Genomic DNA, 27,239 nt, shown 5'->3' on the forward strand with positions numbered 1-27,239 from the left:
AAGGCCTTGAGAACAGCCCACTTTAGGTGAAAAGCTTCTCAAGTCTCCGCTGCTGCTACACATGACTTTATTTGTGAAGCCCCGGGCACAGCCCAGACACACACAAACAACACGCGGGGAAGCACAGGTGTCACAGGGCATGCCCAGCCCCCAACCGGCCCCTGCCCCAGGTCCTTAACGGTGCCCAAGATGCAGCTCAGGCATCAGTGGGCCCTGGCCCTGCCCACCCAGGCTGGAGAACAGGTTTGGGCCTGTCCAGATGCCCCCTCCAGCTCGGCCCGCAGGCCTGTCCCAGACACCTCCGCAGCCAGAGAAGGGCCCACTGGGCAGGGAGCCAGCACCGTCCAGGCAAGTCCAGCTCCTAGACCCTAGTGTCTGCCCACTGGCTTCTCCTCCTGTCCACACGTGCCAGGGTCTTGCCCTCTGCTCACAGCCCCACGCACAGCAGTCTCTGGCCCTCGGGCTGAGGGCTCGGCACAGCGTGGGTGGATGGCAGGAAGAGTGGTGGCTGCAGGGCCAGGACTTGGCGACAGGAAGCAGAGGCAGCCATCGAGTGAGCAGCCCCAGGCAGGGCAGGAAACACCCACAACCCGGAGGGAACAGGAGGGAACAGCGCACGGACAGCAACGCCCCAGGCTCTGGTGCAGCCCCAGAGGATAAGGAAGGCGAGGTGGGTGGGGACAGCCACCAGGGCCTGGCGCCTGCGGCACAGATCAGCAGAGCATCCTCAGATGGCGGTGAGTTTAATGGCAGAGCAGCCTGCAGCCCTTCCACCTGGGGGCCAGCTCCCCTCCAGCGGGACCAGGGCCAGTCCAGCAGGGAGACATTAAAAATCCGAACCCCGACACGAAGCACACACCTGCACATACGCCGCACCAACACGCATACTCAGGAGACACGACACACGCGACAAAGACCCTCCCTGCTGCTGGCCAGAGTCCTTCCTCTGAGTTCCTTCCCAAGGCACCGGTCCAGGCCGAGGGATGCGGAGAGACCAGATTTGTGTCTAGACCTTGTAGAGCGTCTGCAGCAGGTTGTGGCGGGCAAAGGAGCAGGATTCCAGGGCGCCGTTGGGCCTGTGGGGAAAGAAGGGTCAGCAGGTGGGGCGGGCACCTCTGGGGGCCAGGAAGCTCAGGCTACAGCAGGGCCAGTTTCCCAACTGTGAAGATGGAGTGGGGGCCGTTTTTGAGGTCAAAATATACGCCAGACTCCATTGTTCTCATTTTCACAGTGACTTTGCAAGGGAGATGTTAGCTCCCACCTTCTGCAGGTGGGGGTAGGTGGGGCTAAGAGGGGCGGGAGATACACCCGAGGCCACACGGCCTACAGCTGGCCAGGATACAGGCCCGCCGAGCCGTGAGGGAACCTGGGCCTCTGCTCTCCACCAGACAGGCTCTCCGAGGCCTCTCCAGTGCGCACAGGGCCAGGGAGCCCTCAGCAGCCACTAGCGCACGTGTAAGAGGGGACCACAGGAGTCCCACCTGGGCCCCTACGAGTAACAGGTTACCATCAAGATCATTAGTCTCACTGCAGAGAAAGAAACTGGTGAAAGATGCTCAGGGGGATGGGTGAGCCTGTGGCGCAGCCAGGACCGAAGCCCACAGACACCTTACCTGGTCCAGACCGGGCTTGGATCCCAGACCATTGGGCTGGGACTTGAGGGAAGGGGGCATGCGTATCACTCCACCGTCGCTCAGTCACCCCCAAGGCCTGGGGGCAGCTCTTACCAAGCCCCCCTCTTTTAAAGTGGAATAGACTGAGGCCTGCACTGGAAGGCAGGCAACAAGCCGGGAGGAGCAGCCTGTCAACTCACCACCAAGGGCGAGGGTGTCTTCTGGGGGTCCATGCCCAGCCAAGGGCCACACAGGGGATGATGGGAATGCAGAGGGAACAGTCCCAACCAGGGGTTGGAAGAAGACAGAGGGAGCCGGGCTTCGTCAGGGGTTGGCAGGCGGGGGCTAGGGCCACCACATGGGGACACCCCAGACAGCCCGAGCGAAGGCCCACGGGTTGAGGGAACACCTCCTGCAGAGGGAACAGGTGTGGGGAGAGTGCACCTCGCTGCGGGGAGGCCAGGCCGCAGCCAGCACGAGATCCAGGACCAGGGTTTGGACTTGCCCTGGACTCCGGCATAGGAGCAGCTGCAGTGCAAGGGGCGGTTTGGGTGGGGGGGAGTGTGGTGGCAGAGAGGGGGGCAGACACGGTGAGGGAGTCAGGCCCGACTAAGGAGGCGCTGCTATGCACACGGAACTAAGGGATGTCAGGTGGCAAAGAGGCCGAGGTGCCAACTAGGTCCTGGGGGACCGGCGCATGCTCCTCACCCCCCACCCCACGCGGGCTGCCCCACGACACTTCGTCACACGCGCTGAGCACCCCGACTGATGGTCTGGACCCATCGATGTTACATGTCCTCCAGGGTGCGGGCACCTCCTTTCTCCTACACCCCCTCCCACTTTCCCCCAAGGCGCTGGACTCACCGCAAGTGTGGCTGGTCAGAGCTCTAGGAGACAACCTCACCCACCCCTTGGTTGGGCAAATGGGGAGACTGAGGCCTGGGGATGGCCGGAGGTCAGCTGGGGGCCACACAAGGCCTCAGTGAGGATGGGGACAAGCCTCCCAACCCTCCCCTGATGGGCCCTGAGGTCTGGAGGCTCCTTTTTACTCGACTGTGGCCAGCGCCCCACCATTCCCAGGATGCTCCAGGACGAGGCCAAGGCTTCGTGTGTCTGGGCACTTGGCGTCCCCAGGAGAGAGGCCTGCGGCTGTGGAAGGCCAAGTGGGCAGGCCCCTTCGGCCTAGTAGCTGAGGGAATGAACACAGAACTGCTGCCAGAGACACTGCCGGGTACAGGACCTGGCTCAGCAGCACGACCGTGGGCAAACACCTCCTTTGACCCGGTGCTCGCTTCCTCGTCTGCAAGATGGGGCCAGTGCACGTCCCCTGTCTCTCTCAGGGAAAGACACTGTCCCCGAGCCCTGTGTCCTCAGCTGGGCACAGGGGTGGTGAGACTCAAACACAGATGCTGAGAGCCCAAGAGGTGTGAGGGCCTCTGACAGGCCCCAGTCACCAGGCCAGGGAAGCCTCAGCTGACCAGAGGCCTGCACGCGTGGTCACCGGCCGCGTGAGCTGATGAGGGCACACTCACTTGGTCACGAATGCCAGCAGCAGAGGGGCAAGGGCCTTGGGGAAGTACTCCTGTTGCACCATGTGATTCAATGCCATCAGGGGGCCGTACAGGTTGGCAATGGCCTTGATCTTATCTTCACTCTGCAAGGGGAACACACAGCAGAAGGCAGGGTGAGCTTCAAAAGGTCACCTGGGGGACCCCAGGTCTCCACCACCCAGCCCCTGCTGACAGCCCCACGGCCAAGGTCAAGCTGAATCCTAAATCCTGTCACGAAGGCCGAGGCTGCTTAAGCAGACCCAGGCCGGGGGACACTGCGGGTGACAGGCCCCGGCAGCACTCGAGGTGCGGGATGATGCAGCCTCTGGTGCACCCCCGCCCACCCCCCCCGGGCCCGCGCTCCTTCCAGCGCACCTTGAGCAGCCCCATGTGGATGAGGAGCCTGGTGAGGAAGGCATTGGAGTTGAAGGAGGATGAGCTGAAGGCCTTCTTCATCAAGGTATCTGCAAGGCAGAAGCAGCAAAGAGGCCTCAGGGCACGCAGCCCCTGAGCACACAGGCTGGGCCCTGTCTCCTGCGCTCATCAGGAGGTGAACACGGGGGTGGGATGTGGACACAGGTGGCCGACTGAGGGGACAGCTAGCACCAGGGGAAGGGCTCAACCTGCCAGCTGTGATACCCTGGCCCTTCTCTGTCCTGGCCTCACAGATAAAACGGGCTTGGGCAGAGATTAAGTGAGGCAGGGCACCGCTGGGGGAGATTTCAGCCATTCTGGGGGTGGGGGAGGGGGAATGGATGAGAGGGGAGGGGGGAGGCATGGCCAAGGGCCCGCAGGGACCGCCTGGGCCCCCGCTTCCGTGCGAGGCTGTTCTGGGAAACCGAATTCAGGTAACCCGTTCCCACAAACGCCCACGGTGGGGCTGGGCTCTCAGGGAGCAGACATGGAGACTCCCACCAGGCCCTCCCCTCCCCACCCAGCCTCCCCTCCCACTAACCCTCCCACCTCAGTGTCACCCACGGTGCGCCAACCCTGGAGAAAGCCTCCAGGCTTTCTGCCTGGCCCAACCTGGCCACACTAGAGATCCTGGGAAGCCTTGGGAAAGATGCGGGGAAAGCAGGGGGACCTCCAGGTGGAGGGGACCGTGTGTGCACAGGCTCAGAGGTGGGGACAAGGGCTTGGCTCTCATCACCCCTCCTCTGAGAGGTCCGACCTTCCTGCGGCGGGCGCCACCCGGCCCGAGTTCTCACCGTATAGAACTGTATGGCTTTGGGAAAGGCCTCAGTTTCCCCATCTGCGAAAAACAGAGAGGCGAGCACCTGGCCGGCTCTACGGCAAGAACCCAGTGGAAGAGCAGGTGAGAGAAGAATGTTCCGACCCGAGCCCCGGGGCAGCGAAAGGCAGGAGCCATCCGGGCCCCACCCACCCCACGTACCTACTGCATCCTGCACCGCCGACCTCACTGTGGCTTCGTCCTTGAACACAGAGGACACCTTCAGGAAGGCAGAGACCACCTTCTCCGGATCAGATGTGTCAGTCTGAGGACACAGGAGACAATGGCTGGTCACCAGGGGTGAGAGCCCCAGGGCCTTGGCACACAGTGGGGATGTGCCTGGGGCTGGAGGAGGCCTTGGCAAGAAATGGGCCTTCAGTAGGCAAGGACAGGTCCTGCCTCGCCCCACGCTGTCCCCTGAGAGCCTGGCATGGGCCCGGCCACAGCAGGTGTGCACACACACCGAGAGAATTCACGTTAAAAATCATTATCCCTGTGACCCAGCGATCCCCTTCCTGCAATCTAACCTGATGAAATAATCCAGAATGCAAACGATACTTACACGCAAGGAAACTTACCTCAGTTTCACTGACAACAGAGAAAAGCGGAAATAATGTGAACCCACAGAAACAGTGGATGGCTTAAGTGTTACATCCACTCACTGAGATAAAGGGCACGAGAAGAGTTTTACTGACACAGGAAAATGATGAATGGTATTAAGTGAAAAGGTGGGTCACACGGAGGTTTGCATCATATAATCTCATTTATCATGGGGGAAAAAAATAAGAGTACAGAAAAATATAAACGGGAGATAAAAAGCAAAAATTTCAAGCCAGCTCTGCGAGTGGCCCCTTTTATTTCTCTGTATAGACATACCTCAGAGATACTGCGGGTTTGGTTCCAGACCACAGCAATAAAGCAAATACCGCACTAAAGCGAGTCGTGTGAATTTTCTGGTTTCCTAGTGCATTATTTAAGTCTGTTAAGTGTGCAACAGCATCAAGTCTAAAAAAGCCACATACATGATTTAAAAACACTGTATTACTAAAACATGCTAACTGTCATCCGAGCCTTCAGCAAGTCATAATCTTTTTGCTGGTGGAAGGTATGAAATACCGAGGGAATTACCAAAATGTGACGTTATCTAGAGACATAAAGTGAGCAAATGCTGTTGGAACAATGGCCCCAATAGATGTGCTCGACACAGGGTAGCCACAAACCTTCAATGTGCAAAAAACGCAGTAACTGTGAAGCACGATAAAACAAGACGTGCCTGTTTTCATCATTTAACCTCTTTAAGCCTCAGTTTTCTCGTCTGTAAAATAAGAGTGGAAGGGTCTACATTCCGGGTTGCCAAGGAGGTTAGATAAAATCATGCCCAAGTATTCAGAGCAGCAGCCAGCAGACAGGAGGTGCTCGATGACTGTCTCAGAATGAATGAAGTAACGACCTACCAACGAACAAGTGAGGCTGGAGCAAGAACACAAGTATGCTGGGACCTGCACAGGGGTCTGGGGTGGGACAGCTGTTCTAGAAGCAGCTGGTCCTACAGAACACACAGAGGGAAGCCTAGGTGTGTGTGCTCACAGGAGAGTCCTGGGAAGATTCCCGAATTCCAGTCATCACTGAGGTGCCACAGGCCTACCCTTCCTCGCAGCCCAAGTGTGTTCGCAGTGGGTGCAGACATCTGCAACCACTGGTCACACCCATTTACACGTGTGTGTGTGTTACAAAAAAACAACACTTGGCAGTCCCCGCCCCCCACGTCGACAGTGCCCCGCCCCCCCAAATCCTGTGCTCTGCCTGAACCTTTGCTCTGGCAGCTCCGGAAGCCAAGGCCCGAGCAGGTTTGGCGTCGGAAGCGCTGTTACCTGTTGGGCTATCAGCACGGAACTCTTGGGCCCGAGGCGCAGCAGCTTCTCCGGTGAGGGGAAGGCCAGGAAGGTGGAGACGTCTGCAGGAGGCGGGGAGGACAGGACAGGAGCTGGTTCCTGGGGGACAGGTGGCACAGGTGGCTCTGTAGAGGTCCAGATCCAGACCCCTTACCCAGAACGTACGCCCCTCATGCAGGCCAGTCAAGGCTCAGAGTCCAGAATTCCCCAAAGCTCCCCAAGGGTGGGGTGCCCACAGATGCTGGCTCTGGTCAGCTCCTTGTGTAGGAGCCTCTGGGGTCGGGGCAAGCCACCTCCCTCAGACTCCAAGAGCCTGGTGCAGCCAAGTGGATCCTCGCCATGACGTGTGATGCTGCAGAAATGACTCCAGGGCTAAAGTGGCCTCACCAGGAACTAGAGTCTCAGCCCGGGTAAGCACTGCTGGCGAGCACCAGAGGTGCCCAAAGAACTAAAGACGCCCAGCCATTTATGGAACTGCTTCCATAAAACTGGACAATAAGCCAAATTCAACAGCTGTTGAATCTGTCCAACCCAAAGTCCTCCCGAAGCTTTATTTGGGAACCTCTGAGGGAACAGACGTGGCAGCCCTGAGTCCACCAGCCTCCCGGCCAGGAAAGGAACACCAAGTGTCCAAGCTGAGTCACCGAGCCAGCCAACCTCTGGAATGGGGGCCATCCTTATGGGTCACCAAGATGGGTAGGAAAAAAACTTCTAGTTATGCTTGTTTTTTACCCTATTCTTTTAGAAATACTTATACACCCCCAGCACAGTGGAAAATCCACGTATAACTTTACAGTTGGCCCTCTGTATCCGCGGTTCTGCACCCGCAGATTCAACCAGCTGCGGCTCGTGCAGCACTGCAGTATACAGTTACTGACTGCATGTAATGTAGCAGCGGCATGTGTGTTATAATTTATAAATGAATAAACACATCCAGACTGAGGTTAATACAAATACAACTACGTTAGGATAATTTCCTCTTTCCACAAGGAGTGTGCAGTCAAAACTAGTTTGCAGTCACTGCCTAAGAGGATCCCACACCCATGACCCCCGTGAAAAATGTCTCAACATTTCACGCTCAGGGGACCAGGGCTCTGATGTGGCAAACATGGAACTCACCCCACTGTTAGGATCCAGAATCTTCCTGGGCGGTGTGGTCGACTCCTCTCTTTGCTCTCCCTGCTGTGGCTCCTCCTCTTCCTCCTCCTCTTCTTCCTCCTCCTCCTCCTCCCCTTCCTCTTCCTCCTCTTCTCCTTCCTCCTCCTCGTCCTCATCCTCATCATCCTCACCCTCATCATCACTGCAGAGGAGAGGGTTGGCTAAAGCAGACCCTCCCTGCCCAGTGGCCCACGATGGCTCCGAGAACCCAAAGGCCCCAGCCGGGCAGGAGCCTGCACAGGGCAAGGGGAGCAGCTGCCCCCAGGGGGGGGACACGTCGAGTCACCAGGGAGCCCGTCCCTCCTTGCTCATCACCCAGGGAAGCCCACGCTGCGGACAAGGAAGAGCTCCATCTCGTCCCTGTCCCAGAGGAACCCACAGTCCCACTGGGGAGACAGAGAAAAGGAAGAACACCGCCTGTCACAGCTGGGGCCCAGGGCCTGGCAGGAACACTGCCCAGGCTGAGACGCCCGGGACTGTGCCACCCACATCTCGCTGACCACAGGAAGCTACGGTTAAGGGCGAGGGACGGGGCTGCCCTGCCCCTGAGGAAGGCTGTTCCATGTCCCCTGGACTGGGAGCCCCTTGAGCCCACCTTGGGCTATAGCTCCTAGCAGCGGCACTGGGCCTGGCCCTGAGGGACACAACTGAGGACCTGACAAGTGAATGAAGCCAACGCAGAGATTGGAGAGGCAGGCGGAGATGGGTGCTGACGGCTGAACCAACTCCCGTCCCGATGGCAGAGGCAGCCCCCCGCCACCCCACCCCCGGCCTCCGCGAACCTAGGAAGCCCCGCTCGCCTGCGTCAATCTCCTCCTACAGTCAAGCTCTAAGGCTGGTTTCAGGAACAATGCCCAGCCCACCCCACCACTACCACGCGTCACTACATCACTGCTGCCCCACCTTGCCCGTCACATCACCTTGATGATCAAAGGTCATCCCTTCAGAGGCCTCCCCAACTCACCCAATCCAAAGGGTGACCGATCTCAGCCCCCATTTGTCCCTTTGCTAAACACGTGATAACTTGATTATTCTGTCTCATTCCTTGAACCCTCGCCCACGGCAGCGAGGTCTCATGAGTCAGAAACCTTAACTGTCTTACTGTCATATCCCTAATGCCCAACACAGTGCCTGGCACATCACAGGGACTCAACCAACGTTTTCTGAATGAATAATAGTAACAAAGGAGCCGCTGATCCAGATTCCCCACCTGAGGGACGCCAGCACCCTGGCCATGTTGAAGCCGTCCAGCACTTCCTGGAGCTGCTCACAACCTTCTTCTCCCAGGGTGTTGCCTGCTCGCAGGGGAGGGAACAGAGGGTCAGGACGGGGGCCGGGGCCCGCCGGCAGGCCTGTGCCGAGGCCACCACCCCTATTACCATTGAGGTCCAGTTTCTCCAGCTCCACCTTGTCAGCCACGGCCTCAGCAACAGACAGAGCAGCATCTCTCCTGATTTCACAGAATGACAAGTTCAGCTCCTAAAAAATAATGGGAAGGGGTAGAGGCGGATGACAGAAACACGGGCCGGGAGGCCTGCCACTACTCTGAAGCCTCCGTTTCCCCCTAGTGAGGGCGCGGTACACTTCCGCTATACTGCAATGACCCGCACCACTCTCCTCCTCCTCTTTGAAAAATGAGAGACGGCAGCTCAGAGGGGCGAAGAGACTCGCACGGAGCCACAGGCGGAGGGTGTGCAAGCGGGCTACCAACCCAGGCCACCTGCCTTTGAAGGCTACCACCCTGCCAGCTCCCCCCACAGCTGCTCTGCCCGCGCAGCTGTCACCCCGAGCGCGGGGGAGCCTGGACCCCGGGGGGAGGAGGCAGCCAGCCAGCCAGCACCTTCAGCTTCGGCAGGCCCCCGTGGACGGCGTCTGCGATGGCGACGGCGCCCTTGGAGCGCACCAGGCAGTCCCCGAAGTTGATCACCTCCACCTGCCGCAAGGTCTTCAGCGTCTGCGGGAAGCGAGGACCAGGGTGAGGGCCCTCCTCGAGCTGGTGCCGCGCCCCATATTGGTCATCACGCCCTGTCCCTTCTGTATCCAGTCTGGTGGCCTCATCAGCTCTTCTTGTTGCCCCCAGGTGGCCTCCTGGCCTCCGGCTAAGCCCCCTTGGTGGCTCCCTGTTACTCATGGGAGCACGTCTCAAGGCGTCAGCAAGGCCACAAGGTCTTGCCTCCCCCCTCCAGCTCCTCCAGCCCTCCAACACACCTTGAACCCTGGCCTGTTCACACCAGGACCAATGGAGCAGGGCTCCTCCCGTCTCTGGGCCTCCCCATGTGCTGCCAACCCCTCTGCCTGAAACACCCCTCCCGCCCTCCTTGTCCAGACAAAGTCCACTTGTCCTGGAGAACTTGGCCAAAATGTGACCTCTTCCAGGAAGCCTGCCCTGCGTCTGACTGGAACTTCCTGTGTGCTCCCCAACCCCTGCACATGTCTCTGCTAACACCCCACGGCAGGCCTACTAGACTCCTGTGGGGTCATGGAGCCCTGTGAGGTTGATGGGACACCCAGCCAGCCACTGTGCTCACGGCCCTGTGCTGTTGCTGATTAGCTACTTCCTCCCCTCCTCGAATTAGGGGTTCCTTGAAGGCAGAGTCTTTGACTCAACTCTGCGTGGCCTGCACTTGGTACAGGGCTGGGCGCTAGACAGGGGCTCAATAAACAGCTGAGGAAAGAATCAGTGAGGAAACAGGCTGAAGCAGCCTCCAAGTGGCCTCTGAGAACAAAACAAGTGCCAACAGCCAGGGGTGCATGAAGGCAGCTTAGGATGTGGTAGTATGGACACGCAGAGCTGCCCAAAAGGGCACAGGCTAGCTTGTGACATACGCCCCGCTCTGGAGATGTTCACATGGCTGAACCCACGGGATACACACCAGGTGGGCGGGTAGGGGGGAGAGGAGCCACCTGCTGATGGGTCCACCACAAAGGCAGCAGCCAGACCCAGTCTCCGGGTCCCGCTCTGGCCCGGCCGCACCCCCTCACCTTGGCCATGGCCACGGCACCCTTCTCGGTGAAGGTGTTGTCATTCAGGTTGATGACCCGCAGCAGGGGGTTGATGGCGAAAGCCTGGGCCAGGGCAGTGACACCGGGGTGATTGATCCCGTTCTGTGGCATGTGGACCTCCTCCAGAGTCCCGATGATCTGCGAGGGGCAGGAGGGAGACAGGTGGGCCCCCGAGGAAGGGGGACATCCCCAGGCAGGAGGGCAGCGCTACACATCAGACACCAGAGGGACTTGCCCGTTTGGGGCACGTTTGGGGCATGATGGCAAAGCACGCTTCGGGGCATGACCGCTTCTGATCCTCTCCACAACTTCACAAGGGAGACCTACCTGGGATTAGGATCACCACTAGATAAGAGATGACTAGGCATCAGAGGGGCTAGTAACCTGCCCAGGGTCACACAGCTCTGAGCACAGGTGTCTTAGTCTGGTACCTTCTGCACTGTGGGGACCCTGGGCTCTGGCCTGACAGTCAGCCCTGGCTCTGCTCTATATAACGTAGCTCTGCTTGGCCTTTCTCTCTTGGCGCCCTACTGCCTTATTTACACAAAATGACTGGCATCCCATACACCATGTCCTTTTCTGGGGGTGAGGAGGGTCTTTTCTCTCTCACTCTGGCTTTTGACATCTCCTTTTCTCTGCCTGGAACACTCTGTCTCTTTATTTTGTTGGCATTTTCTTGATAGGCTGACTCCTTATGCATTCAACAGCTCTCATTTTGGATGCCTCCTCCCCCAGGAAGACTTCCTGGATCAACCCCCAAGCACAATCCAGGGCTCTTCCTCTCTGTCCCCAGAGCACCTCATCCTTCCTCTGTCATGGCATTCATCACTCTGGAGTGGCGAAGCCACCTTCTCGTCTACACCCCAACAGTCCCCAAGAGCTCAAGGAGAGGCCCACGTCCCAATCTCCACTGCTACCCGGGACTGAGGACAGGCGGGCATAACTCTGTACCCAGGCACCTTCTGTTGTCTCTGGGCGCCCAGCACAGCATGAGGGTTCACAAATAAATACAGGCAGCCCAACTGAGGCACATTCCAAGTCAGGGCCTCTTAATATTTTCTGTGCCATGGACCCATCAGGCAATCTGGGAAAGCCCCAGGGCTCCCCTCCTCAGGATGTTTTTACATTTTAAGTTAAATTATATAGGATAACAAATTCATTCGGAAGACAATTATCAAAATATTAAGAGAAGCTGCCCAAATATGTGCCGTAGTAATATATGTACCTCTTAAGGCAATGAATAACAAGACCTAGGTGTACCATCACTGTGACCTCAATGTATGAGAAACAAAATTTCTACCTATCTGTAACAACTATCACTTGACCGGAAAGTATCTGTGATTTCTCCTGGTAACAAAGTTACAGGAATTTCTAAAGCTGCTGAGGTTTACTGTCAGTGGAAGGTAATACTGTATTTAACTCTGGCAGTGATAACCATCATGCAATTTCCCCCAGCCATGTTCAAAGACTCCCTGAATCCTACCCACAGGCCAGTGGGATCCCACGGACCCAAGTTAAGTGCCCCCTGCTTCTAAGAGCACTGAGGACGCCTGCTGAAGGCCTGGCACGACGACGATGTACCCCGTCCCAGCACATGGAGGACAGCGACCAAGGGAAGGGGTGCAGAGAGGGCGTAATCTTTAATGTCACCGCGTCTATGAGGTAACCAGGCTACTCCAGCTCCAGAGGAAGAGGCAGAAGCCCCTTGCAGCCAGGGGTCCAGTAAGACACACAAGGCCCTTCTCCCCTGCAACGTCCACTCTCTTGAGGCAGGGGGAGTGCCGGAAGCAGCAGGACCGTGGGGAACGCTGCTCTGGCCTGAGCACGGCTAATGCTGCTAGAATACCGTCTGCCAAAGGAAATGTTTAAATTAAGAGAAGCGGGAGACAGACCCCAATTTCCTAGCCCATGGGGCAGGTGCGGCCCTCTCACTAGCAGAGACTCAGCAGTGTCCTGGGCCTGCTGCGAGGAGAGAGGGGAGAGCAGAGGCAGCACAGGGGACAAGGACACCCAAGGGCGCCTCCTCCCGGCCACTGCTCCTGCCCCTGCCCTCCTCCCTGGCTCAAGGGCAACTCTGATGGGCTCCACGGGCAGAAACCACTCACCCCAAAAGCCTCTGCTAAGGCAGTGGCTCCGTCGTTCTCCAGACGGTTTCTGCCAGCCACGAAGACCTTCAGGGCCAGCGGCTTGCCTTGGGCACTGGATTTCCGATGACACTCAGTCAGAGCTGCTGCCAGGATCTGGGGGGGAAAGGCAAGGGGCCCAGGCCTAAGGCAGGAGGCCCTGGTCTTCAACATGCCACGCCACCCAAGGGTGGTGGACACGGGGACGAAGAACTGCTCAGCAGCACAGCGGTCATACCTCACCCGCGCCCAGCACCTTGCAGGGACAAGGGCTTTGACATCCACCACTGTGTTTGCATGTCCCGTCACCCCATGGGGTTTAGCCCCACAGCAGAGACGGGGAGCCTGAACCCGGGAGAAGGGAGACACCAACACTGAGTGGCCAACCTTAAGACAGGTCCTGGGGAAGGGGCCTCACAGCTCGCTTTACTGTCAGAAGCCCTCTGTCAGGTGGGGACCATCGCGATTCCCACTCTCCAGCTGAAGAAGCTCAGGCTCAGAGAGCGACAGAAACTCTCCTACAGTCACTAAGCAAGTGGCAGACTCTGCACAGAACCCAAATCTTCCAGATCTTCCAGCATCTCTTCCACGCTCCACGATGCCCAAGGGGAGCCGGCCGAGGAGAGCAGGGCCCCGCCGCACCCATCTGACACACGCCCGTGCTCAGGCCAGCCACACGGCAGGGGCTCAGCTGCTGGGGGTGAAACCCTAAAATCTGGTTTGCCCTGACCTTGGGGTGGTGCCAGGAGGTAGCCTCTCTCCCGTGACACCAACAGAGCAGGAGTTTAAAAATGCTGTCGGTTGCTGGGTTGGAACTGGAGAGACCAGGGTAAATAAGACATCGAAGATTCAGGGGAAGTGCAGCAGAAGAGAAATAACGTTTACAGAGCACCTACTAGGTCTGGAGCACTCTCGGCAAAGGTACTTTCATGCCTTGTTTCAACCTGAAAACGGGCCTGGGAGGCAGGTGGAACTGGCCTTACTCTATGACAAGGAAGCCGAGGCTCAGGGGGAGGCATATGAACTGGCCGAGGTCCCAGAGCAAATACACGGAGGAGCTGCGACCGGCAGCTGGGTCAGTTTGCCTGCACGCAGCTCTGTTCTTGGGGCACATACAGGACACGGGACACCACCAGCCTGACTCCGTGATGGTGGTGGGTCACGCGTGTGCTCAGGGCAGAGACCGCCAACTTCTGCTGTAGACCAGCCTCAAGGAATCTTTGCAGAGGTGGCTCTCCCAGCACATCCTACTCTGGGCTGGGCTGGACCTGTCTTCGGTGCTGATGCAAACATTTTTATGTCTTAACACATACAGCCTATTGCCCCCTAGACCGGAGGAGCGCTGGCTGAGATGGGTGCACGAGCGTGACCTGCGGGCAGGAGGGGACAGGTCGTCTGCAGGGGAGGCCCCTCTGGCTCCTCAGCCTGGGCCACCACAAGCTTCACGTAGGTGGCTCCTCTTGCTGCTCTGACCAGCCATGTGGATGCAGGTTCAAATCCCACATCCGTCCCATGCTAGGTACATCATCTGGGGTGCTCAACCCAATATCTCTAAGCTCAAGTGTAGTTATCTGAAAACATGGGGACAGCGTCACCCACCTTTCAGTAAGGGTGAGAGAATTAAGGTAACACATCTTCAAAGAGAAGATGTCCCCGTTCGCTATCCGTTCCTATGTCCTGGCCCTTTGCTCCTTTTGGTCAGAACATGAGGGAAGGACGATGGGAATGCAGATTGGTGCTCAGCCTTTCTAGAATCTGGGCCTAAAGCAGCCAGAATGGACCAAGAAGAGAATAAACAGGGCTGGCCTCCCTAGGTGCCTTTCTACATGGACCAGCCTGACTTGCTGGCAGGATGGGGGAGGCACCCTGGGCAAGGCCCTGGCCAGGAACAAAGGTGAGCTGTGCCCAGGCCTCCCAGAGTGGTTTCTCTTTCTGGGCTCCCTCTCCCACGTGCACACGCCAGGCCTTACACGGCTCTGCCAGCTGTCCTGAGGGCACAGCAGGTCTAGTGATGCCCAAGCCCTGCATTCTGCAGAGCCAGCAGGTCGGAGCACGTATGCAATACTGCCTATGTGTTGCCAAGGCAACATAAGAACTGAGGATGGTTGCTTGGCAACCCCACATTCACAGACTCCATCTCCTCTCCCCACTGGCCATAGGCTGCTGCCTTTGAGGCCCTTTTCCTTTGAAGAGAAAAACAACAGGCCAACCATCCCAGACGGTGGGTGGCCAAGGGCACATACTTCAGATGGACACAAATGTAGCAGAGGACTGGGCAGGGAGGGAGGCGGAGGACAATGGGGAGGCGGGGAAGGGGGCTGCCGTACCCACCTTGCCGCCACCGATGCCCATGCCACAGTTGTTGAGCTTGAGTTCGTGCAGGGTGAAGCAGGTGGAGCTCTTGAGCAGGGCCTCGAAGCCTCGCACGCCGTCGGGCCCAAACGCATTGTCACTCAGGTCCAGCTCCACCAGCTGGGCCCCGGCTGTGATGAGTCCCTCCCCGAGTGAGATCTGGGCACAGAGGGAGCTCGTGTCCGTTTCACAGACACGGACCAGGTGCTGCGTCTATGCCAGGCCCCCCCTGCCCTCAGGGGGCACCCAGGCTGGTGGGGAACTGGCAGAGACACAGACCATTTCGTTACAGAGCTGACCATGTTATATCAGACTGAAAACCCTGCAGAGGGCTCTTAAATCACCCAAATCAATTTATTTAACCTGCCCTCTAACCCCAGCCTCCCCTGGTTCTCATCCACCCTTTGAGGCTGGTATCTAACTGGAGCAGCTCTCCAGGGGCTTCCTAAATCCCCCACCCAGGGAGCCCGCCCTCCAGGGCCTCCATGGGGACACCTGTCACACCCTGGATGACCCTTAATTGTCTGCCGGACTGAACTGCTTTGGAAATGAGGCTGGTGCCCAGGCATCTCAGGAGCCCCAGTGCCGGCTAGATAAACAGAGGCCTGAGAAGGCAGTGCCGGCATATGGACAATCGTGCCAACAACTGACCATGAACCTCACCCCGAGGACACACTGTGCTAGGAGGATACACTGAGAGGCTGCCCGCTGCCAGCCCCGCCCCCTTCCCTTGAGCCATGTTCTGTCCTGTGAGCCCTCCCATCCCTCCCACAAGTGCGCCTGTGCACACACAGGCTGGGAGCTCCACCCAAGAGGAGCTGAGCCCCAGGAATGGGGAAATGGAAAACAGGCAGAGGGAAGCCACCCACGATGAGAACCAAAGCAAAAAGAGTGGTATCAAATGTGAAATAGCTAGCTAGTGGGAAATAGCCGCATAGCACAGGGAGATCAGCTCGGTGCTCTGTGACCACCTAGAGGGGTGGGATAGGGAGGGAGACGCGAGAGGGAAGAGATATGGGGATATATGTATGTGTATAACTGACTCACTTTGTTATAAAGCGGAAACTAACACACCATTGTAAAGCAATTATACTCCAATAAAGATGTTAAAAAAAAAAAAAAAAAAGAGTGGTTTCGGAGAAAGGGAGGGGCCGGAGGGAGACAGGACAGCCAAGGCAGCCTGTGTGCAGAATGAGGTCGAGAGGGACCACAGGGTGCAGGGGAGGGAGGCGCCAGGACGAGAGGGGTAATCACGTAGGGAGTAAGATCCATGCTGCTTGCGGGCGAAACCACTAAGCTCAAGAGTGAACCCTGGGCAGTCTCTGCTGTACTTCCTGTCACTGGGCCGCCCAGTCTCACAGGGACTCTGAGTCCTCACTTCCTGGCTCCTGCTCGTCAGGACACAGGCGGAGGCTGTGCTCGCCTGGCTGCCATTTCAGCGTCTCAGGCACCCACAGGGCACTCAGCCTCCGGAAAGAAGAGGCCGTGAGAAAAAGTCCTGGGAAGTGCTAAAGGGGTCCCTGCAGCCGGCGGCACGAGCAGAGGCCCCATTCACTCACCAGGGCAGGTGGGATCTCACACCGCAGCCTCCCCGTGAACATGTCGCTCCAGTGGCATCGCTTTGGAAAGAGGAAGAAAAGAGTTAGCTGAAACCCTTGGAGGTGGCCTTTGGGCAGCCCCTTGTCTCCACAGACTTGGGATTACTGAGCACAACAAGACTGCTGAATTTGGGTGAAAAGTGGGACCAGCTCTGACCGAAGCTGATAGGACCTGGCAGCCCCTAAGGACCATGGGGGAATCAGCAGAAGTGTCAGGAAAACGTGCCATCTGTCCAACCCTCTGGTTCTCCAAGAGGGAAATCAGGCTGAGAGGGAAGGGACTGGCCCCAGGCCCCCTGGCAGGGCAGTGGCAGGACCAGGACCAAGACACCAGACTCCTGGCCCAGCGCTCCTCCCCAGTGCTAGGTTCCCACACTGTGTGGGCCACAGCGACATGATTTTGGGCGGTGGAGGAACAGGAAAGGAAACAATACAGGATCCAGCATTGAGGAAGTTACTCTCTTTTTCTTTTTTTTTAAAATTTATTTATGTTTTGTTTTGTTTTTTTTTGGCTGCATTGGGTCTTTGTTGCTCTGCGCGGGCTTTCTCTAGTTGCGGTGAGCGGGGGCTTTTCTTGTGTTGCGATGCGTGGGCTTCTCAACGTGGTGGCTTCTCTTGTTGCGGTGTGCAGGCTTCAGTAGTTGTGGCACATGGGCTTAGTTGCTTTGCAGCATGTGGGGTCTTCCTGGACCAGGGATCGAACCCGTGTCCCCTGCATTTGCAGGGGGATTCTTAATGACTGCGCCACCAGGGAAGTCCCGGAAGTTACTCTCTTTTCAAGTCTCTTTTCAACCCTCCTGACCACCTCTAGAAGGAAGGCTCGGTTTGGGGCTGGTGGGTCTCACCCACCTCCCCACTTCCAGCTCATCTGCCTTTCTAACGAAGGGAGAGCAGGCTTCAGGCTCAGAGTCTTTGGATGGCAATGGCCTCAAACTAGAATTTAATAACACTCTTTTATTTCCTTTATGGTAAGGGATGCCATTTTCCAGTTATAGAAGGGATCATGTTTGCTTTTAAATTACTTCAAAGTGAGCTGATTTAAAGGAAATATTAGGTAAATGTCACAAAGGTAGTGGCCACGTGACTGGGTCATGTATCATGCTGGCCAGCAGAGTTGAGGCTCCAAGCACACAGCCCTACCCTCTAACTCTGATTGCTGTGTCCACCAAAATATCAACTCTGGCAGCTCTAGCCTTTCCTGGGCCAGACCTGGAAATGATGGGACGCAGGACAAGCAACTTTCCCCTGAAACCCAGTCCTTAAAATGTACGAACTAAACCCAACCTTAAGTACTAGAGAAGTTGATTTTTGCAGTAGAATTCTCACATCCTCCAATAATGCAAATTCACTAACATACCTAGAGGCATTCTGTATGGGTCTGCTCAGTGAGTTACACCTGCACACAGGTGCGCAGGGTCAGAACAGGTAGCCACAGCCTGAGCCCCTCCCAACAGACAGTGGCATCTCATCCTGAAGCTTCCCCAACCCAACTCTGATGGGCTGAGGTCAGCATGGGGCTCTGGGGCACAAGGCTGGCTTCTCGTCCTGACTTAGCTGATGCAGGCCTGCCACTCCCTGTCTCTGACCCCTTGTATCTTATCTTTGAAATAGGCTTTAGGCCTCAATGATCTCCAAGTGGGCAGCAGAGTAGTCAAGAGACTGGGCTGGTATCTGGGCTGCAATTCTGAGATGTGTGACCCTGGGCCACACTTTCCTCATCTGTCAAGACCTAACTTGTGCACGTGCTGCAAGAGTGGAAATAGCATCTTATCTCGCATCAGTACTGTGGCCAGAACAGCACCGGTGTCAAGGGCAGCTCTGGCCCTGCCGCTGCTCCCACCCTGGGCTCCTTCCAGCACTGAAGCAGGCTTGAGACACAACATGGGGCGATTCAAGGCCCTGGGTCTACACAGGGTGACAAGATGCATGCGGTATTCCCGCGGCTCAAGCTCTCTCACTACATGAGGCTGCATGTGGCCACCATGGCAACCTCTCAGGGAGGAAAAGCTTCTTTGCGTAAAGGAGCCCAGTCTCAGAGCTGAGTCCAGTGCAAGGCCTCGTAATGCAGCAAATAAGGTGGTGGCGCTGGGGCTTGAACCCAGGTCCTTGGATGCCAAAGCTCAGCTGCTGCGGCCTCCATGCCCGGGCCACCTCTCCTCCGTTCCTGTCCTTCACAGGTCACTGAGGAGAGCTGAGTTCTTTCATAGGAAATGTCCCAGCTTATGCTCAGGACAGGAGGCCCTGGGCAGGAGAGCAGAGACAGTCCTGCCTTGGCTGTCTGTTAACCTGACCGTGATCTTCCCGAGGGAAACAAACATCAAGGGTCACTCTGACAATGAGCTCGGGGCCCTCCCTGGACAAATCCGCTCCGTTTCCTCTCATGGCCCCGGCCCTGTACGCCTCCCCTTTCAGAAAGCACAGCTGTGCCACGGAAGGCGCATCGGACTTGGAAACGGGAATACGGCTCAGCCACTGACCAGTGGCAAGATCCTGGGCTGTTTCCTCAGCCCCCCTGAGCCTCAGTTCCCTTAACTCACAAAATGGACCTGAGTCGCCTCGAGGGTTAATGACACATGTAGAAGAGCCCAGCACCAGCCTAGCCTTGTACATACAAAGAGAGCCACTTCCAGCCTGGAAAGCAGGTCTCTCTCCCTCATGGCTCTTCAGAGGCTTTGATAAGCTAACACACACTGGGATCCCCGCGAAGGGGAGCAAGCAGCAACGGCCTTCTGACGGAGCGAACACACGACACCCCACTTTTCTCACAGAGCTTCCTGAAGGGCTGGTGTTCAGAGGAACCCGCTTTGGGACACATCAGGACAGAAGAATCTTTGTGTCGGCCAAGGAGGGGCACCTTCAAGAAAGAACTCGCCATCCGGCTGTGAGGGGGGCAGTTAGCGGGCTGCCTCCAGCGAGGAGCAGCTTTCCAACCACCACAGCATCTGACCTGAGGTCTGGCCATTTCTGCCCAACGTGAGACTCCACCACGGGGCAAGCCCTGCTCTGGAGCTCCCCGCTGGGCAGGCTGAGCGTCCGTCAGAACAGCTTCCGAACCCGAGGCTCCTGTCCTCCTCCCAGGCGCCAGGTCTGCATCGGCAGCTGACGGCTCTCCCTGCCCAGCTCTGAGGCTTCCTCTTTATCTTTCACACGTTACCCAGTAATCCTCTTACCCGCCTAACACCATCTCAGGGTCTGTTACTGCAGGGCCCAAACAGACAAGTCACACAGGCAGAGGGGCCCCGGCCAGTGCTCTGTTCTGGGGAGGCCAGAGCAAGAGGAGCTGCCCGAGGTGATCGCCCACAGGGGCCCAGGACGGTCTGCACACAGGCATCGGCCGTGGGGCTGAGAGCGGAGGCTTGTCCCCAACCAGTCTGGGCCTACTCGCCCTGCAGACCTCACCTTCAGCTCCGACTTCTTCTCCAAGGCCTTGGCGATGACCCTGGCTGCTTCCACGCCCACCGTGTTGCCCTCCAGGCGCAAGGCCTCTAAGCCGTCAAAATCTTCAATCTCCTTAATCACGTCTTTGGCTGCCCAGGACCAAAAAAACAGAACCTTAGATTTCTGGAGCCACAAACGGCAGAGGCAGGAGCTGAGGCCCAGCGACTTACCTCGTCACTCACAACTCCAAGGGCTACGGTGCACCTACTGGGTGCCAGACCCTGGCTCACCAGGGAGACCTGGACAGGCTCACAGTCTAGCAGGGGACATGGCTACACAGAAAATCCCTCTCTAATGCGTGTTAAAACAAGGCAGGTATGAAAGGCTTGGGAGCCAAGGGAAAAGGGGAACTGGCTGGTCTGGGTGAAGGAGGTGCCAGGGACACCTTGTGGGTTGTGTGTGTGTGCAGCCTGCCAAGAAGGGGAGGACACCAGGCCAAGCAGGGAAACGGCACAAGTCAGAGGCCAGCAGGCACGATGGCACACGTGCTTTCATGGTGAAATGACTCACATGTGGGGTGCTCACTACTGTCCTGTTTCATTATGACGAAAAATTCCATACAACCTAAAAGTCCATCAGCAGAGGACAGGTTAATTCACTGGGATACGTGATATAAATAGTTACACTGATGTCATTATGAATGGCGACACAGCTGATTACCTGACTTGGAAAATAATCATGTTATAGTGGTGAGTGAAAAAATAGGTTATCCAGTGGTGTTTGGTCTGATCCCACTTTTAAAATGTTGTATGCATTCTCTCACACGCACACACTGAGGTCCAGAAACCAAACGTTAAAGGGGTTATTTCCAGGTGGTGGGATTCTGAGTGAATCTGTGTTTTTCCAGCACCTGCTCAGTATATTCTCAATGCATCAGGTTAGAAAGCAGCTTTTAAAGTATCTGTAATTATGATCTCAATTATTTTAAGGAAAAAAAAAAAAAAAAAGAGAAACTCAGCTATGTGTTTAGAAAAAAAACAAAAGACCAGAAAAAATGCATGAAAATTAAAAGTAGTTATATCCCTGGGCTGTGTTATAATGACGATATGGTTTTTTTCCCTTCTTTCGATGCTTCTGTATTCTATAATGAGCATGTATTAATTTTACAATCTGAAAAAAGCACGCAGGTTACACGAAAGACACATCTAGTCTGGCTGGCAGGATGGAGCGGGTGACGTGGTAGGGAAGAGACAGAGGAGTGTGAGAGAAGAGGAGAACACACAACCGGAGGGCTGTCGGAAAGCTTGTGCCTTGCAGCCCATAAGGGGCTCCCTGAGAAGCCTCCGCACGCGCCTCCCTCCCCTCGCCTCGCGTGCAGCAGCACCTCCTCAGAAACCCTTGCTACCTGCCAACAACCTGGCTTCACAGCCTCTGATGTCCCACGTGCAGCCTGCTACAATTTTACACTCATCTGAATGGTTACTTTTTTTTTTTTTTTTTAGTTCCCCCGACCAGGGGTTGAACCCACTCAGGCCCTCAGCAGTGAAAACGAGGAGGCCAACCAGGGAACTCCCGTGACTTGATCGTTATACCATCTTCCTTACTGGGTCATGAGTTTGTGAAGAAAGGGACTCGCTTTGCCTCTGCTCACTACCACCACATCTAAAGGTAGTTACTGTTAGGTCTAGTCTACAGCTGAGTGAACTGAGACACAGAGAGGGTACGGAAATGCCTACTAAGGTCACACGGCCAGACGGCAGTGACCAGCACTCATTTCACAACAAGAAAGATTGGACAGGTATGAGCCTCCCATTTTCTAGAAAGGAAAGCTGAGGCTCCAAGGAATGAAACCACTCTGCCCAGGAGTTCAGGGAAAACGGCAGAGCTGAGCTTCAGACTGGTTTTCCAAAACTGAACCTACGTGCTGCTCCCCAAAGCCTTGCTTCTGCACAACCAAGGACTTTATGCAGGGCCCTGGCGGAGAAGTCCCCGAACCTCTCTCCCTACTCTGGAGCTGCAATTCCAGAGCCCCAGGTGCCCAGGCCTCCCCTGCAACTGGCACTCGGGGCAAGGGCTGGCATGGCCTCTCAGCCCTTTGGAAGATTTGCTCCAAAAGGGAGTTCCTGTAGCATCCAGGGAATGGCCAGGTCACCAGGAGAAAGGATGGCTGCTCAAGGGAATGTTTATACCGTTCTTAGAAGGAAGGCAACAGAGATGCCAGGGCCCCAAAGGGAGCCGTGTAAGTGACACAGGTACAGAGATCCGAAGGTACTGCGCTTGCCACAAGTTTAGCCTGGGGAGAGTCACAAGTACAGAGTGAGCGTGGAAGGAAAAGCACCAAAACGGGAAGAGCAGGGACAGGAGAGGGTGGGGGTCACAGTTGAGTTGCCTCTCACTTGATATTCAACCCATAACTCTGTTTAAACTCAAAAACAGGTGGGGGATGGGCCCCAACCATCCCTGAATAACCACCGACTGTCATGAGGCTGCAAGGAAGGGATCTGTCTTTTCAGCCTCTACTGCCTCACAAAGTAACAAGTTCCAGGTACTCTGCTATGTAAGGCAGCAAGGCCTTTCTTTGGTCCTTAAATGACTTACTAGGGAGAGAAAAGGTCCTTGTTCTAATCATCAGCTTCACGGCCTCCCCTCACAGGCCCCTGCCCTCCCCGGACCTCACCCACTTACTCCCAGCCCAGATAGAGGCCCTTTCTGGGCCCACGATTAGGCCACCAGGCACCTCAGTACAGCATTCAAGGGCCTCTGCCCTGGGGTCCCGATGAGATTCTGACTTCCCTTCTCTCAAGCCCACCCTATGTGTCTCAGCTCCTGGGCCAACTCACGTGCAGTGCCCCTTCTCCTTCAAATACCCACCTCATCCATGGAATGATTTCCTGTGCCCTCCTAAGCTAAAAGTGATCCCTTTCCTCGACCTTACTTCCCAGAGCTTTCTGTTCATGTCTCTCAGAGCATGTTTCATCTTCTCTCTCCTGTTAGTTGTCTGGGTACCTCATTGTCACTCCAGGTAAGGAGCTCCTCAGAGGCCATGGCTATAAGCTGGCCATCCCTGATGACCTCCAAAAGGGGAGGCAGCACATCCAGCCTGAGCTAGTGAAGTGGTTATGTGCATGGATTTTAGGACCAGACAAACTTGAATTTTCTTCCCAGCTCCACTACTTCTAGCTGGGCCTTAGGAATGTCACATCACCTCCCTAAGCCTCAATTTCCCAATCTGCAATATGGGATGAAACCTACCTCAAGGCCTTTTGGGGGGGGATAAATTGAGATACTCTTTGTATGGCACTTAAGACCGCCTGACATGGTGTTAATGACTAGCATTTAATAGCAAATTCATGTTTACTGAGCTGAGCTGAACATCTGCTGAGAAACACCAGAACAGGGATTCGGCTGGACCTCTGATAAAATCCCAGCTCTGCTATTTACCAGCTGTATGACCTTGGGTAAGTTACTGAAGTCTCCCAAGTCCTTTTCTCCTTATTTATAAAATGGCAACATTTTTACCTCCCTCCCTCAGGGATGATGCAAGGATCAAGAGTGACAAAGCACAGGGAGAAACTCTAAATTTTAAGGCCCTACAGAGACATTAGGAATGTGCATCACCACACTTCCAGCAACCCAAGGACTCAAGCAGTCTCTGACCTGGCAGAGGGGAGCACACCTGCCTGCACACCATGACAACCAGGCAAGTCCAGACCAGTTTCCCTGGTTGGGCCAGAACCTCAAGAGGCCTTACAAGTACTGACGTAGGTGCCTTTACTTCCAGATGCCAGGGGATTCAGGGTTGATTCGTGTCAGCCATGCCTGGGCCGGGGATGGTAAGACAGGGTCTGCCTGCCAGTTCCTAGTTCTCTCCAGTCCTCATGCCTGTTCACTGTCAGGAGCATCCACCCCTCTCCCATGGCCATTCAGCTGCATGGACTAGACCTCCCAAGAGGGCCTGGATGGTTGTTTTAATGCAGCTCCATGAGGGCCTCAGCTCTGGGGAAGGTAACAACTATTCCCAGACCAGCTCTGGATCATGGGGGTGAAGGTGGGGCTGGATCTGAAGTAAGAAGTCAGGGCTGTATCTTGGGACTGCCGCTAACTGTGGTCCCTCATTGCCTACCATCCCCTCCAAGAGATAAAGGGGCCCTTCCCACCTTGCCAGCCTGAGCTGTCACCAGCAGGGATGCCCACCGTGTGCTCATGGGCAAATCACCTTTGAGCCTCACTGTGCTAGCACAAATCGTGTGATAATGAAGCTAAACCGGCCTGACAAGTGGGAACAGTAAGCACTCACTCGCTGGGCCAGTCCGCATGGGAACTCACCATCTTCTGCAGTGTTGAGTTTGAGGCTCTTGCCCTTGAAACTCAGCAGTCCCCCGGCCACCTGGGTTTTGGCTAGCGTCTCTGCCAGCTTGGCAATGTCTTCAGAGGCCATGCTGGCCACGCTGGTGGGCTCCCCTGGAAATCTGCAACCTGAGGAGGTCAAAGTTCATTAAGAGAGAGGATTCTCCGGGTGCCTCCGGGGTTGGGGAGGGCAGGGTAGGACATCAGCCTTTTCAGCTACCTGACCCCACCTCCCCCTGCTAAGGAAATCCCAAGCACTAAACCACTGGGAGAAATGAAAACAGCATTTGGGAAGGAACAGTTCTAAAAAGGTGGAGGTTTCAGCCTCTGAAGAGTTACCATCTCACTACAAGTCCTCCTCTGCCCAACTGCCCCAGCTGGAACACCAAGCAAAGCCATGTGAGTTGACTATTTCCTGGGTCCCCAGTGAATGGCAGTCAAGTCCCAGTCTGATGGCTACAAAGAGTCTACCCAAAGCACACACAGCTGCCTGACCATCTTGGCTGCTCTCTGTTTGAGAGTCCCATTCCTCAAACAGGACATAGATGGCTATGGGATCCAGGTCATCCATCCCAAAGAATGCCCCACCACCTACGGTGGCATGACTCTGGGGGTGGGGCACAAGGGTCAGCCCACTGCACGTCTGGTTTCAGCCTTGGCCAGGAGACTGGGCAGCCCACGGTGGCCAGACTTCAGGGGTTCCTAGGAGACCAGAAGTCCCTACATCACAACAGCCACCATCACAACAGACGAAAGACGGAGCTGCTGAAAAAAGGAGCTTCCAGCCTGGAGTTCAGCAGACTGGAGTTCAGCAGACTGGCAGAAAGCATCACTACATTTCCCCAGAGAGGAATGACAGGTAATTAGGGAAGAACAAGGATATGTAGTGTCTCAGATAGTGATAAGAAGAAAATAAACAGGGAAAGGGGTAAGGAGTTTTGTTGTGTTTTTTTTGGGGGGGGGGCTGCCATCTAAAATAGAATGGTTAGAGAAGGTATTATTAATAAAAAAACCAAAGACTTGAAGGATATCAGGGATTGGGTCATGCAGATAACTGGGGGAAGAGCATTCTTACAAAGGAAGCAGCAAATGCAAAGGTTCTTGTGGGGGAAGAGGGGTGATTAGAGGAAGTGCAAGGAGGCCAGCGGGGCTGGAGCACAGAGAGGGAGGGAGAAAAGAGGTAAGAGATGAGGAAAGAGAATCAACAAGAGGCCCGAGTCACAAAGGCCATTTTAAGAACTGTGGCTTTTGCTCTGAGTGACAAAGAGAGCCATTGGAGGGTTTCTAGCAGAAGAGAGACCATGATCTGACATATGTTTTGACAGGATCACTCTATCTGCTGCATGAGGCAGGGCATTTCGAAGCTGCTCCAACAATGAATGAGGGGATGAAACTGAATATAAAATAGCCTCAACCCCCCCCCCCCCGACTTGAGTTATGGAATGGAACAATTTAAGGCTAGAAAAATGGTGGTGAGGCCTCCAGATGGAATGGAAACACAAAACTTCTCAGCTGAAAGAGGGCCCATTTCTCAGTCCGGTACACACACACACACACACACACACACACACACACACACACACACACACACCACACACACACACACACACCCCACACACACACACACACACACACACACACACACCACACACACACACCACACACACACACACACACACACACACACACACACACACACACACACACACACACACACACACACACACACACACCATCCACTATAAAGACTAGGAAATTGGAGCACAAAGTGGTGAACTGATTGGTCTAAGGTCTGCAAAGGACCAGCGGCAAAGCACAGACGAACGGTAATTACACACACTCCTCTCCCTTCCGCGCAGGAGCGTCGCAGATTTTCCTAGGTGCACATCCACGGCTCCTGCCAAGCGTCAGCAGAGACTCACGCCGGTCCAGGGGCTGCGGCGCCAGCCCAGGCCCTCCGCGGGTGTGGGCCTATTGGGAGGCGGCAGCGGGGGAGCGACGCGCGAGTTCGAGCCGCAAATGACAGCCGCGCTGCACGGGAGCCCCATCCCGGATCCCAGGCAGACGCGCACCGCCCCCAGATGACACCGACGCTAACAGGAGACGCCACTGCTGGCAGCTGCGGGCTGGGCGGCCAGGGTGGGCCTGACGCCCTCTCTAAGCCTCAGTCTCCCCACTTGTGAAAAGGGCCAACGCCCCCCAACTCCCTCACTCCCATCCCCATCGCGCTCTGCCATCGAGGGCACAGGGGAGAAGGCGGAGGGGGCACGCACAGAGTGCTCGGGGGCACCACACCTTCCTCGTCCAGTTCCAGGGCCGCGCCGCCCCCCGCCCCCATCCCAGGCAGGTGACAAGGAAAGGAAAGGGACCCCGACCCTACCGTAAACAGGCGGCGCCGCCGCGTGGGGCGACCGGAGCGCGCACGTCCGTCCGGCGGGGCGAGGACTGATTTAGGGTCCGGGTCCGGTCAGGTGGGGGTCGCCGCCTCCAGTCCAGCGTCCCCGATGCCCAGCCCACTTGTCCGTCAGCTCTCCGAGCAGTTCTCGCCGCTCGAGCCTCCACCACCACCTGCTCCCCGCACGGCGGCAGATGATGGCGGAGGAGGAGGATTTTGAAAGCCGGCAGTTTCTTTCCTTCGATTTGATTTGTTGGAGGCCAAGGCCGGCTTCCCCTTCCCTCGCGCGCGTGGCCTGTCGGGTATGACAGTCCAGTTCTCCGGCGCGGGGCGCGGCAGGACGCCGAAGGACCGCGCGCTTGAACTACCACTCCCGTGATGCACCGCGTCCTAGAGCGCCTCCGCTCGTCCCTCGTTGCCCTCCCTTTTCGGCTTCTGGTTCTTTCTCTGGGAGGCCACTGGGCGGTGTTTAGCCGCGAGCGCTTAGGGCGACTACAGTTCCCTAAATGCCTTGCGTCCCGACCGCCTTAGCCCTTCCGGAAAGGTTCACGTTCACGTAACTTTATTGACAAAGGGTGGTACTGCCGAAGGCTCGCTGC

The 27,239-nt window shown here is 56.3% G+C and overlaps 1 protein-coding gene across 1 annotated transcript; it reads right to left on the bottom strand.

Moving 5' to 3' along the window:
• Positions 1-50: 50 nt before the first annotated feature.
• On the bottom strand, positions 51-26,892 carry RANGAP1 (Ran GTPase activating protein 1). The gene is made up of 16 exons (XM_082351428.1): positions 26,626-26,892; positions 24,225-24,374; positions 19,920-20,047; positions 16,482-16,541; positions 14,902-15,081; positions 12,553-12,687; positions 10,427-10,585; positions 9,285-9,398; positions 8,824-8,923; positions 8,655-8,739; positions 7,406-7,586; positions 6,266-6,385; positions 4,557-4,659; positions 3,539-3,627; positions 3,146-3,267; positions 51-1,076 (listed from the first exon to the last, which is right to left on the bottom strand). Exons 2-16 carry the CDS (start codon positions 24,334-24,336, stop codon positions 1,007-1,009), a joined length of 1,758 nt encoding a protein of 585 aa, XP_082207554.1. The 5' UTR covers positions 24,337-24,374; positions 26,626-26,892; the 3' UTR covers positions 51-1,006.
• Positions 26,893-27,239: the final 347 nt, after the last annotated feature.

The sequence above is a fragment of the Balaenoptera borealis genome (assembly GCF_965194805.1).
Source record: "Balaenoptera borealis genome assembly, chromosome: 13".
Classification (NCBI taxonomy): Eukaryota; Metazoa; Chordata; class Mammalia; order Artiodactyla; family Balaenopteridae; genus Balaenoptera; species Balaenoptera borealis.

What these genes read in the sequence shown, in the direction of transcription:
- RANGAP1 (XM_082351428.1), bottom strand. Translation starts at nt 24,336, where the DNA reads ATGGCCTCTGAAGACATTGCCAAGCTGGCAGAGACGCTAGCCAAAACC. An exon ending in TGGGCATCGGTGGCGGCAAG is followed by an intron (nt 12,688 to 14,901) that starts GTGGGTACGGCA and finishes TTTCCCCCCCAG; the next exon opens with ATCCTGGCAGCAGCTCTGAC. An exon ending in TTCTGGATCCTAACAGTGGG is followed by an intron (nt 6,386 to 7,405) that starts GTGAGTTCCATG and finishes CCTGTCCCCCAG; the next exon opens with GAACCAGCTCCTGTCCTGTC.